This window comes from Elaeis guineensis, chromosome 2 (assembly GCF_000442705.2).
Source record: "Elaeis guineensis isolate ETL-2024a chromosome 2, EG11, whole genome shotgun sequence".
NCBI classification, from domain to species: domain Eukaryota; kingdom Viridiplantae; phylum Streptophyta; class Magnoliopsida; order Arecales; family Arecaceae; genus Elaeis; species Elaeis guineensis.
This window is the reverse complement of record NC_025994.2, coordinates 112,919,699-112,933,973: the sequence shown is the minus strand read 5'-3', so window position 1 is coordinate 112,933,973 and position 14,275 is coordinate 112,919,699. Positions and strand designations below refer to the sequence as shown.

At 54.3% G+C, this 14,275-nt stretch overlaps 1 protein-coding gene across 1 annotated transcript; it reads left to right on the top strand.

Annotated features, from left to right (window-relative positions):
- The first annotated feature begins 2,551 nt into the window (after window positions 1–2,551).
- Window positions 2,552–3,929, top strand: LOC105044298 (uncharacterized). Its single transcript, XM_073252786.1, has 2 exons — window positions 2,552–3,319; window positions 3,398–3,929. Exons 1-2 carry the CDS (start codon window positions 2,941–2,943, stop codon window positions 3,403–3,405), a joined length of 387 nt encoding a protein of 128 aa, XP_073108887.1. The 5' UTR covers window positions 2,552–2,940; the 3' UTR covers window positions 3,406–3,929.
- The last annotated feature ends 10,346 nt before the right edge of the window (window positions 3,930–14,275 follow it).

The window sequence follows — 14,275 nt, the reverse complement described above, 5'->3', positions numbered from 1 at the left end:
TATCAAAATTATATATGATTTATTTATAAAAATATATTTATTAATAATATAAAATATATTAGAAAAAAATCAATATATTGATTACGGATATATCCTATAAAACTATATTTATTGGTCCTATAAATTATCAATTCTATAAAAATAGAGTAATTATTATTATAAAATTAATATTTTGATATATACTAGTAATATATTATTTTAATATTAATATTTAGTTTGATTAGAACAATAAAATAATTTTATTATATAGATGTAAAGCACCATAATACATTTCTACTATAATTTGAAATTATCATTAAATAGCAATATGATTAATAATATATTATAATATAATATATATCATAAAATAGTATATATAATATCAATATAACATAATATTATATATATAATTGATATAATATATTAATAGTATATTGATATGTCAATTTTTTCTACTAAATTCTCAAATTTCAGCTCAAGATCACTGAGATTTCTGATCCTAAGGATAGATTTCCATCGTTGGGTTGACGGTGATTCAAGAAGTAGGGATGATTTCAGATCATTATTACGTAGGATCGTCATCATGCAATTAAATACGATGATTTCATCATCTTCATCCATATCATCTTTGAATTTGGGATAATCACCCCATACCAAGTGTCTTCTTAAATTAGATCAGATTTATTGCAAATTTGATGGATCAATTCAACCATGAAGCAACATATACAGATGCATGTGTATTATACTTTTTTCTAATTTGATCATTCCAATTCGTATTGCTTTGTTGTTAGACTGATCTACTAGCTAAGCAAAGAACCTGGTCTAATTAATAATCACAGGTCTTCTTCAACATGTTCTCGGATGGAGTTGGAGAAAAAAAAATATTATTGCATTGATTATTATTATTTTTTTTATTTTTGGTAAAGCAAATAAAGATCTCCCTTCTCTATTTAATGGCATGGAGATGGAAAGTGATGGATTTTTTTTTTTTTTTTAAAGAAACTTAGGAAAATTTATAAATGATAGTTTCATTTGGGTGCCATGCTGCATGGTTGGTGTTTATGATAACCAGATAAAGAAAAAGTAGAAAAATGAAAATTTTGCTGGATTTTTGTTGATAGTAACATCACTAAGATAACACACAAGTGTCACTAGTATGGTATGTTAGATTCACATGACTAAAACATGGAAATATGGGGACCTAATGCTTCACCAACACTCCTCTTCATAGTTTTGGTTATATGGTATTAGACTAGATTTTAGCACGTGCAATGCATATTTGGCATAAATAATAGATTGTTATAATCTTAGTTCTGGGAGGCAGGTAATTTTAAGATCCATTGGAATTTGGTCAGTAATTTAGAAAGAAGGAAAAAAGAGAAGAAATATGGTGGCTGGAGGTTAGAATTTTGGAAGCTACAAACCCAACAGGGGGGAAGTACGCTGAAGTGGTATTCTTCCAAGATCTTAGGAGATCAAAAGTTGAATATATAAAAGAACAGTTTGTCATTTTTTTGGTACGAGATAGTTTGGAAATTTTTAGAATGCTTTTTGGAAATTTTTATATAACTAACATGGCTGCTACCAACGTAAAAACTTCTTAGAGAAATAATACTATATTCGAAGTGCAATATTGAAATCATTCTTTCTGCCATGACAAAAGTTTTGTTTTCTAAAACTTTTAAACAGTAGTTACTCTCAACAAAAGTTGTATTGCATGACTTGCATGCCGAATATATCAAACAGAATCCTCTCCTGTCATGATAGAGAGATCAAGAATATCTTTCTTCCGTCGTCACAAGTTTTTTCTTAGAATACATTTTTATTATTTTTTTGGTTAAAGAAAGAGGATAGAAACCTTGTGACAATACAACCATTGGTAGAGTGTGGAGATCTCGTTCAACTCACTTAAATAAGTGGTTTTTCATATAAAAATTGCCATCATGGTTATAACTTTTCGTACTGATGAGCCTGCAACTCAATTGCATGTTTGCAGACATGATCGGCAATAAAAATCAGTAAAAAAAATGGTGAGATGAACTTAAGTTTATAGATATTAAGACATCCTTACCTTTTTCTCCATATTGTAATCAAGAGATTACAATAGATGGATCCCCTCTAACCAAATATCAGTATTAATTGATAGTTATCATTGACATTCCTTCCCCTCAAGAATATACATTTGAGTACTAACTGGAATCTCTATGACTAATGTGAAGTTGGTAATGCAATCTTTAACCAGTGGCTCACAAAACATTGTTTTTCTAAACATTTTTATGATCCATTTCCCCATATAACGCAAAGCTTCCATGATATCTTCTAGTGAGGCATGTCCAACGGTTCACACTCTACACATGCTCCAGCTTATATAAATTAGAGTCCTTAGCTCTTGTGGACTTCATATGGATCTTATAATCCAAGGCTTTGTATGTAAATTAAGATATAATAAAAGTCTATTAGAATTTAGTTTTTTCTTTTTTTTTTTTTCTGGAGTAATATAAGTAATCTTCCTCAACTTGTCAACTTACGGACCCATAAGCAATTTATTTTTTGTTAGGGGCTCAAAAGAATTTTCTCTGTGCATTTATGCATGCAGCAAGTCGGCAACTTTTGCCGTCGTCGCAAGTTGCTTGCAAGCAAACCATCGTTTATTCCTCCGGCGATCAGAAGATTAGGGTTTACAGTCTAAACTTCTGCAAGGATAGACTCCATTTATTTTGTTCTTTCGCGAGAGACGACAAAGTTGGTTTGGTGCTGGCAGGTGACAACCAAAAATCCATACAAGAATCAACAGCTGCCGCCTATGGCAAGCTAAAATCCTCAACTTAGGGTTAGGAGTCGACCCCAGAATCGTTCTAGCTCCATGAATCTCCCCGCAGAAGCCTTGCTTAGGGTTCTTGCGCATTGAATCCGGAAACCCTAATCCGCAGATCGGGTTCGGTCTTTCTTCCTCTTCTTTCTATGGCGATCATCGGCGACGCCCTTCGCCAGGCGTTTATGCCGAAGCACGAATACGAGAGCCTCCGGGAGGAGGTGAAGGCCTGGGGCCGCCTCCAGAGGCCCCTGGCCGCGGTCCTCGCGGCGGCGCTCGGCCTCGCTGTCGTCATCGCTGTCTCCGTGAGCATGAGCATCGTCTTCCCCGGGGATGCCAGCCGGCGGCCGTTCTGCAGGGACCGCAGGATCCAGGCGCCGCCGATCAATGCCACCCAGGAGCCTGATATGTACGGGTACCACGGTGCATTCTATTTGACGGACGAGGAGGCGGCGGGCTATTACTGGATGGTTGTCTTCATCCCATCGGCAATCGTCTTCTTGGCTTCGGTCGTCCACCTCCTGGCCGGTGAGCCAGCTTCTTTGGGTGCCCTTTCCCTTTGCTTTTTTTTGTTTCGTTCTCTTATTAACTTTGTGAAATTTCTAGAACATTGATTGAATCCTGAGAGATTTCTTGGCACGTCAGAGAGATTAGCTTGTGTTGGGGGATACCCACCGACCGACCGACCGACTATCGGAGGGCCCGACCTCGGGGCCCCGACCGACCGACCGACTATCGGAGGGCCCGACCGGCTGGCGGCCCGACCGACCGACCGACTATCGGAGGGCCCGACCGTCTGGCGGCTTGACCGACCAACCGACGGCCCGACGAACGACTCTGACTGGCCGATCGTGAGTCGGGCGACAGGCCAACGGACGTTGGCAGCGGCTAACTGCGGCCATTCCACGGTCCATTCCCGACCGACTAAACCCAGAGGTCCGGTAGCCGACCCACACGAAGCTCGCCGACCGACGGAGGAGTCCGACGCCACTCTGCTGGCCACCGACCTTGGGTCGGCCGACTCCACCAACCGCCGTACGGCCGCCAGACGTTGTCAGTTCTGACACGGACATGCGGCACAGTTACCTAGGGGCATTGTCCCGCCGAGAGCCGGGTCAACCCTGGTGATTAGACGGCTACACGGCGATATGACATTTTCACGGCGGCTCTGACAGCCTACAGTGAGTTGACAGTTCCTCACTTGTCCGCGCCATTAATGACGGCGCCATACCGTGCTCCACTATATATACCGGGAAAGGCAACAGTGCAAAGGGTCGATCCGCCCGTCTCTCCCACATACGCAGGCTCGCTCCTCTCTCTTTCTCCCTCTCAGAGCTCTCTGTCTGCATTTCACTGTTGCCCAGTCACCTCTCTGACTTGACCGTCGGAGGGTCCCCGCCGGAGCCGCCTCCGGTCAGTGCGGACTTCCTTTTGCAGGTGCACGCTTCCCGGCGATCGGGCGACGAGGCGATTGGCCGCAACAGATTGGCGCGCCAGGAAGGGGACAACATGACAAAGACAAGAGCTCAACGATCGAGAATCACTGGGTCGGCAAGGCGTTCTTCCCGCCGGGAAGAGGCCTCTCCACCACCACCGACGGCGGAGCCTAGCTCTCCGCGCCCTGCAGTGACTACGGAGGCGCAGATTGCGGCCATTGTACGGCAGATGACCGTACTGACCGACGCAGTCAAAAGCCTCCAGCAACAACCGGCGGCCCGACCTATGCCTTCCAGGAGCAGCCGCCGACGGTCGCGCCGACCCCTGCCGCCTCCAGGCGAGCACTCCCAACAGCGCTCCCACGGGGAGGAGGAGGGTCGACTTCGGCGCGACGATCGACGGTCCCAGCGGCCCTCTCCTTCCCCGTTGGAACGGGCGAGGAAGGAAAAGCGGCCGCGCACACCGTCGGCCTCTCCTTCAGAGTCTTCCGGAGGCTCCACTCCTGGGGTCTCCCAGCATCGACGAGTGGACGACTACGAGCGACGGTTCGAGGAGATCGACCGTCGGCTCGCCCAACTGCAAATGGACGGCCAGAAGTCTTCGAACGACGTCGACTTCCAGACCGCCCAGCCTCTCTCTCGACTGGTCCTCGATGAGCCGATTCCCAGTCGGTTCAAAATGCCGAACGTAGAGCCATACGACGGCTCCGCCGACCCAGTCGACCACCTCGAGAGCTACAAAGCTCTTATGACGATTCAAGGGGCAACCGACGCTCTGTTTTGCATCGGCTTCCCCGCCACACTTCGCAAGGCTGCCAGGGCTTGGTACTCCGGTCTTCGATCGGGCAGTATCCATTCCTTCGCGCAGCTCGAGCACTCGTTCGTGGCCCATTTCAGCACTAGCCGAAAGCCGCCGCGAACGTCGGATAGCCTTTTCTCCCTCAAGCAGGGGGAAAACGAGGCGCTCCGACACTTCGTGGCGCGATTCAACGCGGCCACGCTCGAGGTCCGGGACCTCAACGAAGACATGGCGGTTTCAGCCATGAAGCGGGGCCTGAGGTCGTCCCGATTTACTTATTCTCTGGACAAGACCCTCCCCCGAACATACGCCGAGCTACTGGAGCGCGCATACAAGTATATGCGCGCGGACGAAGGAGCGTCCGACCGACGTCTGGTCGAGCCCAGGGGTCCGAAGGAGAAGCGAAGAAAATATCGGGAGCCCGCCGAACCAAGCAGGCCCCCGGCCGATAGTCGGCTTTCTCCACCCCGCCAGATCCAAAAATCACCCCGCCGACAGACTCCGAGGTCGGTGCGTCCCAGGTATGACTCCTACACTCCTCTCTCCGCTCCCCGTGCGCAGATCTTGATGGAGATCGAAGGGAAAGAATACCTGCGACGGCCTCCGCCTCTGAAGGCAAAGGGCCTCGACCATCGGAAGTACTGCCGGTTCCATCGGAGCCACGGCCACGACACCGAGCGATGCATCCAGTTGAAGGATGAGATCGAAAATCTCATCCGCCGAGGGTATCTCGGCAAGTTTCGAAAGGGTCCGCCGACCCGGCCGACTGCCGATCGACGCCCCCAGCCGACTGAAGAGGCACCGACTAACCAGCCGACGGCTGGAGTCATCAACATGATCTCCAAGCGGCTGGGCCCGGGGACGTCTGCAGGAGGAGAGCCGACGAAAAAGCCGCGTCCGGACGACGTGATTACCTTCTCGGAAGACGACGTTCGGGGCATCCAGACTTCCCACGACGACGCTGTTGTTGTGTCGGCGACAATAGCCAATTATGATGTAAAACGAATTTTTGTTGATAATGAAAGTTCGACAAATGTTTTGTTTTACTCTACCTTCTCCCGAATGCGACTACCGACTGATCGACTTAGTGGGGTCTCCACGCCCTTGATCGGCTTTGCCGGAGACACCGTCACGACAGAAGGAGAAATCACCTTGCCCGTGACGGTCGGTACCGAACCACGGCAAAGAACGGTCTCCCTCATTTTCGCGGTCGTCCGAGTTCCTTCGGCCTACAACGCCATACTCGGGCGACCCGGACTGAACGCCTTCAGGGCGATCGTCTCGACGTACCATCTCCTTGTTCGATTCCCGACTGAAAACGGAGTCGGGGAGATGCGCGGAGATCAACAGCTCGCCCGACGATGCTTTCAAATCTCCGCTCAAAGCGACGAGACAAAGGATCCCCTGACAATTGACAAACTGGATCAACGGGAGGAGGAAGAGCGGGGTTCGCCGGCCGAGCGGCTCGAGGCGATCCCGGTAGGAGAAAATCCCGACAGAAAAGTTTGGATCGGGTCTCAATTGCCCGACGCCGAACGCCACCGACTGGCGGAGCTGCTGACGGCCAACGCCGACGTATTCGCATGGTCGGCAGCAGATATGTCGGGCATCCCTCCGGAAACAATGACTCACCGACTCAACATCGACCCGACAATGAAGCCGGTGAGGCAGAAGAAAAGGTCCTTCGCCCCAGAGAGGCAGAAGGCCATTGACGAAGAAGTGGACAAACTGCTCGAGGCGGGCTTCATTCGGGAATCCACGTATCCCGATTGGCTCGCCAATGTCGTCATGGTCAAGAAAGCCAACGGGAAATGGAGGATCTGCATCGACTATACCGACCTCAACCGAGCATGCCCGAAGGATAGCTTTCCACTCCCGAAGATCGACCAGCTGGTGGATGCGACGTCCGGATTTCGACTGCTCAGCTTCATGGACGCCTTCGTCGGGTACAATCAGATCCGGATGGCGCCTGAAGACGAGGAGCACACCGCGTTCGTGACCCCCAAGGGCCTCTACTGCTATCGGGTGATGCCCTTTGGATTGAAGAATGCCGGCGCCACCTACCAGCGACTCGTCAACAAGGTCTTCAAAGACCAGATCGGGCGTAACATGGAGGTGTACGTGGACGACATGCTGGTAAAGAGCACGCAGATCCCGGACCATGTTCAGGATCTCGAGGAGACCTTCCGCACCCTTCGGCGACACCGAATGAAGCTCAATCCGACCAAATGCGCCTTCGGGGTGACCTCGGGGAAGTTCCTCGGATTCCTCGTTTCTCAGAGAGGGATCGAGGCAAACCCTGAGAAGATAAAGGCGATCCTCGACATGCGTCATCCGAACACCAAGAAGGAGGTCCAACAACTGAACGGGAGAATCGTCGCTCTTAGCCGATTCATTTCCCGATCAGCTGAAAGGTGCCTCCCGTTCTTCAAAACCCTGCGCCAGGCGAACGGTTTCTCTTGGTCGGATGAATGCGAACAGGCCTTTGAAGACCTGAAGAGGTACTTGGCTTCCCCGCCGCTGCTCGTAAAGCCGCAGATCGGGGAGACCTTGTATCTCTACTTGGCCACATCTTCTGAGGCGATCAGTTCGGTGCTCGTTCGGGAAAACGAGTGCCGAACCCATCAGCCCATCTACTACATCAGCAAAGTGCTCCACGGCGCCGAAGCCAGATACTCGGAGACGGAAAAGATGGTCTTCGCCCTGACCGTATCCGCGCAACGGCTCCGACCATACTTCTAGGCCCACGCCATCGTGGTACTCACCAACCAGCCCCTGAGGGCCGTACTGCGCCGACCCGACACATCCGGACGACTCGCTAAGTGGGCAATGAAGCTTAGCGAGTTCGACATTCAGTACCGACCAAGGCCTGTCTTGAAGGCTCAGGTCTTGGCCGACTTCATCGCCGAATGCCCGACGACCGACCAAAGGTCGGGAGCTGAAGGCCCGGGGCGAGATTCGGTCTCTGAGCGGGACCCGATCTCCACCTGGGTACTTCACATCGACGGAGCCTCCAACGCTCAGGGAAGCGGGGCCGGGCTCCTGCTCACGAACTCGGATGGGGTAGTCACCGAATACGCCCTCCGGTTCGACTTCAAGGCCTCCAACAATCAAGCCGAATACGAGGCACTCCTCGCGGGCTTGAGGATGGCGAAGGAATTGGGCGTCGACAGCCTCCGGGCATTCTCCGACTCTCAGCTGATCGTGGGGCAGGTCAAGGGCGACTTCGAGGCGCGAGATCCGACCATGATCAAGTATCTTCAGAAGGTAAAGGATCTCGTGGCCCGCCTCGAGTATTTCGAGATCTCCCACATCCCCAGGACGGAGAACGCCCGTGCCGATGCTCTCTCCAGATTGGCAACGTCGGCCTATGATTCTTTGGGTCGGACGTTTGTCGAAAACCTCCAACAGCCGAGCATTGATCGGGTCGAAGAAATGCAGCAGCTAGCGTCCGAACCAAGTTGGATGGACCCGATCGTCCGGTACCTGTCCGACGGGACCAGTCCCGAAGATCCCGCGGAGGCCAAGCGACTCCGATGGTCGGCGTCACAATATGTGATCATGGACGGCCGACTCTACAAGAGGTCGTTCTCCCTCCCTCTGCTCAGGTGCTTGGGACCGACCGACGCCGACTACGCTCTCCGAGAGGTTCACGAAGGAATTTGCGGGAATCACTTGGGGGGCAAGTCCTTAGCCTTCAAGGTCTTGCGACAGGGCTACTACTGGCCGACCATGAGGAAGGATGCGGCAGAGTTGGTCCGAAGGTGCGAGCCATGCCAGAAGTATGCCAATATTCAGCGCCAACCGGCCAGCCAAATCGCTCCCATTGTCGCTCTATGACCCTTCGCTCAGTGGGGAGTCGATATTCTCGGCCCCTTCCCACCGGCGTCGGGCCAAAGGAAGTTCATCGTTGTCGCCATCGACTACTTCACGAAGTGGGTCGAGGCCGAGCCCTTGGCGCAGATCACCGAGCGGAAGATGGAGGACTTTGTCCAAAAGTCCATCATCTTCAGGTTCGGATTGCCGCACACCATCATCACCGACAACGGACGGCAATTCGACAACCAAGACTTCAAGGACTTCTGCGCCAGGTTCCACATCCGTCATCGACTAACTTCAGTCGGGCACCCACAATCCAACGGCGAGGTTGAGGTGACGAACCGAACCCTGCTCCATGGACTCAAGACCCGACTGAACGAAGCCAAAGGCCTCTGGGTCGACGAGCTGGGCTCCGTCCTGTGGGCTTACCGAACGACCCCCCGCGTCCCAACCGGAGAGTCGCCGTTCAGTTTGGCCTACGGGACAGAAGCCATGATCCCGCTCGAGATTGGCCTGCCATCTTCAAGGGTCGAGCAGTACCGCGAGCCGGACAACTCCGAAAGCCGGAGAGCCGACCTAGATCTTCTCCCCGAACTGCGAAATGAGGCTCAAATTCGAATGGCCTCCTACCAACAGAGGGTTGCCCGGTACTACAACGCCAAGGTCAGACCAAAGCTCTTTAAACCTGGCGACCTAGTCTTGAGGAAAGCGGAGGTGTCGAAGCCCTTGGACCAAGGGAAGTTGGCTCCCAACTGGGAAGGGCCCTACAAGGTTGCTGACACCTTCGGGCCGAGGGCTTACCGGCTGGAAACCCTTGAGGGGAAGCCCATTCCCCGGACTTGGAACGCCGACAACTTGAAGCTGTATTACCAGTGAATTCTGTAATTCAATCGTTGGAATACAAGTTCAGTTTGAAAAATCGGAGTCCTAACTCTTTGACTACTGATCGACGCTCAGCCCCGACGCATCGACGCGGATCTGGCACCGACGACACATCGGCCCCTTACACGGACCGATGCATCTACGATGACGGGAGTTTATACTCCTTCTACGGCCGAATTTTCGGGCAGAATCCATCGGCCGCCTGGCCGATCGGGCCCCGACCGAAGAAAGGCTAAAAGCCCACGCGGCTATTGCCGTGACTTCCGACCAGGCTACGGCCGGTCGAGGGATATTCGGCTTACCACCGTCTATCACATGATGCGACCTCAGTCGCACCCACTACTCGCCGACCGACCTACGGCCGGCTGAACGACACTCGGCTTGCCACCGTCTGTCGAAAGACACGAAACCCGACGCAAGAGCATGGGGACCCGACTTACTATCCTGCCCCCGACACTGCGCCGGATGATGACCGACTAAGTGCGTCTACGGAGGTCCGGCCGCCGAACCTTTACCAGGTTCGGTCGGCTCCCGACTTAACAGATGCGCCCGAATAGCGACTATAATTATTGAAAACCGACCTAAAGTCGGGATACAAGCTACTTCGGAACTGTGCAAGCCGGTTAGGTCTTACCGACCTACCCGGGTTGACGACTTCTCTAAGTTGGTGACTAGGGTTCGACATTACAGCGATAAGAAACATTGCAAACAAGAAGCAAAAGAGAAGACAATTTCACTCATTGATCAAAAAACATTACAAAGTCGGGCCGAAGCCCGATTACATGTATTTTCAAAAAAGACAAAATAAAGATAGTCGGCAGCGCCGATCACCCGTCCTGATCGATCTCTTCGACCGACGGAGGATCAGGGATGATCGGCGTCTCGGCCATAAGCAACGATTGATCGGCTGCCGAGAGATGGGCTTCGGTCGATAAAGGAACTTCGGTCGGCACCTGCTCCGGGACGGCTTCCTCCACCACGATGACGCCTCCCGACGGCTGGTCGGCCATCTCTTCCGTTCCTTCTTCTTCGGCTCCTTCCTCGGCGAACAGCGGGACGACTCGGCTGACGTCCACCTCCGGGTACAGGGCATGGACGGCATCCCGACCATCCTCGAACCCGACCCGGTAGGAGGCGAAGCCCGACTCGAGCATCTCCTCCTTGTACCGGTCGGAGGCCCGGAAGTCCTCAACCGCACGATCGGCCGACTCCCTCGCCGACCGTGCCTCGTCCTCAGTGTGGGCCAGCTCCTCCTTTGCCAACTCCGCCTCGGCCCTGGCAATTTCGGCGTCGATTTGGGCGATGGACAAGTCCTTTTCGGTTTCCGCGAGCTTCCCCAGGCTGGCCCGAAGTTGCTCGCGTTCCCCTTGGAGTTCGGAGGTGGCACCGTCCCGTTCGCGTCGAAGACGGCGCACGACCCGACCTTTGTGCTTGGCCTCCTTCTTGGCCGACTTTAGTTCAGCCATGAGCCGGGAGACCTCGTCCGTCAACTTGGCCTCCCGGTCGACCGACTCCTGCAGTTGGTCGACCAGCCTCCCTCTCTCGGCCTCGGCCGCTGCCGACCTTTCCTTGAATGCTGCCCGAACGTCGCCGAACCTTCGGTATCCGGCCTCCAGCTCGGACATGGTGAAGATCAACTGCCGACAGAAAGAAGCTTTGTCAGAATTATGTGGCAAACGAAAATTCTTCTAAAGTGAAAGGTGACGCGAAGCTTACCTCCACCATCGACGGGTAGAACCGCGACAGCATTTCGGTCACTTGCCGAGACCGCAACGACTGAACGTCGGTAGGGAGGAGGATCCCCTGGCACAACCTCCTCGCAAGGTTGTGGTCGGCCAAGGCCGACGCACCCTCAGGGTAGTATGCGCTGGGGGGCATTGATCTCTCCTCCTCCGAGGGCTCCATCGGGGCTTTCCCCCGATCAGCTGCCCCGACCGACGGGGCTGGCAGCGATGGGACGCTGGAGTTCGACCCGGCGCCCCCCGTTGCGCCAGCGGACGCCTCCGGACGATGTTCGGCTTCCCGAACGACATCCGGCTCCACCCGCGGCGGCGAAACCGCCGACACCCCTTCGGCCACTTCCTCGGTCGTCCTCTCCTCGACTCGGACGGTCGGAGCCGCGAGGGCTATGATTGGCTCCGACCCCTCGGTCGCCGACGCTTCCACGGTCGGCTGGACTGGGCTGGTCTCTTGGAAGGGCGCGAAGGGCCTGCCCCCGACGCTGGCCTCTTCCTCGCGGCGGCAAACTGACGAATTTCGGCGTCGGTCGGCCTCATCCTCGGCGGTGTCCCTGCAAAACCGACCAATGTCAAAGGCCGGACCGGAACTACCCTAAAGCCGAACAAAAAGACAAGCTAGGGGATCGGGCGATACCTATTCGGGGGACCAGACTCAAGCCGGCATCATAGAGAGCTTGCTCGGTAACAAGCTCCCTCTGCTTCGGGACCGACATATCTTTGAGTCGGTGGAAGTCCTCCCGGTCGTCCACGTCGACCCGACTGTTGTCGTTGGCCTCAGTTCGGGGTACACCCCAGCGAGAAGGAAAGCCCCAAGAGGAGGAAGAGGAAACAAAGAAAAACTGATTCTTCCATCCATGAATGGACGATGGAAGACCGGTTATGAAAGCAAGACCCTTCCAGGGATTGAAGAGCCACCACCCTCGGGCTTTAGGGTGGGGTCGGAGCACAAAGAAGGCCCGGAAGAGGAAAACGCGAGGGTTGGTCGGCAAGAGCTGACACAACAGCGCGAAAGAAATGATTAGCCGGACAGAGTTCGGCGCCAGTTGCGCCGGACAGAGTCCGTAGTAATCCAGCAGATTCCGGACGAACTCCGGAATCGGAAGTCGAAGACCCGCACGAAGGTCCTCAACGTACAGCGCCAGGTCGCCAGGCGGAGGGTTGTTGACCCGACCGCCGGCCCCTGGGCGGAGAGCCGAAACTGCTCCGGGATGCGATAGTGCTCCCGAAGCTGATCGACGTTCGGCCCCGAAAGCGAGGAGGCCTCATCTTCCGGAGCCGATCGGGTGTCGTCGGTCGGGTTCCCCGACCGAGCTCCCTGAGTCGGTTTCCTGGTCATTGTGCAGGGACCGAAAGAAGAGAAAGAAGGAAGAAGGCAAAAAGGGAAGGAGGACCACGAACCCGATGGACCCTCCGGAGGTAGAGAAGAGCCCTGCCCGCGACGACCGAGAAATCGCCCGGACAGAGTTTCCCCCAGCAAGTGGCAAATGTGGTCAGGGTCCGGGAGGTCCTATATATATAGGGCCGACCGACGGCCGAGATGCTCCCGCGCCGACCAAAGTCCTCCAGATGCGCGACGCGTGGCGCCCACCGGTTGGCTGGGACTCGGCGCGCTTCGCCCCGGGTGCCCGCACCGCCCTTATTAAATGCCGGAGCGGACGCCGGCCAACCACCATGACACGCGGCGCGCGGGAGTTGGCTCCGCAGTCGGCCGCCCGCGCCGGTCCGCGTTCCCGATGGGACGCCTCACCCACGATCGGCGCCGAATATCCGATCGACTGACGCCGTATCGTCCGGCACCCGATCTTCTGACACCGACGTGACGGCTGACGACGACAAGACGCGGCGTCCGGCACCGGACGCCGGCGCGACTTCTGGCATCGAATAGACGTTCGGATCACTTGGGATTCGTGAGGCGTCAGACAGCGGATCAGCCGGCGGTACGGTCGGATCTGCACGTGCGACAAATCCACTCCCAGTCGCCCGGCCTTGCTACCCGAATGAAGGCATCGGCCAGCTCTCCACCCGACTTAGGAGTGGAGGGGGCAACTGTTGGGGGATACCCACCGACCGACCGACCGACTATCGGAGGGCCCGACCTCGGGGCCCCGACCGACCGACCGACTATCGGAGGGCCGACCGGCTGGCGGCCCGACCACCGACCGACTATCGGAGGGCCCGACGTCTGCGGCTTGACCGACCAACCGACGGCCCGACGAACGACTCTGACTGGCCGATCGTGAGTCGGGCGACAGGCCAACGGACGTTGGCAGCGGCTAATGCGGCATTCCACGGTCCATCCCGACCGACTAAACCCAGAGGTCCGGTAGCCGACCCACACGAAGCTCGCCGACCGACGGAGGAGTCCGACGCCACTCTGCTGGCCACCAACCTTGGGTCGGCCGACTCCACCAACCGCCGTACGGCCGCCAGACGTTGTCAGTTCTGACACGGACATGCGGCACAGTTACCTAGGGGCATTGTCCCGCCGGAGCCGGGTCAACCCTGGTGATTAGACGGCTACACGGCGACATGACATTTTCACGCGCTCTGACAGCCTACAGTGAGTTGACAGTTCCTCACTTGTCCGCGCCATTAATGACGCGCCATACCGTGCTCCACTATATACCGGGAAAGGCAACAGTGCAAAGGGTCGATCCGCCCGTCTCTCCCATACGCAGGCTCGCTCCTTCTCTTTCTCCCTCTCAGAGCTCTCTGTCTGCATTTCACTGTTGCCCAGTCACCTCTCTGACTTGACCGTCGGAGGGTCCCGTCGGAGCCGCCTCCGGTCAGTGCGGCCGTTCCTTTGCAG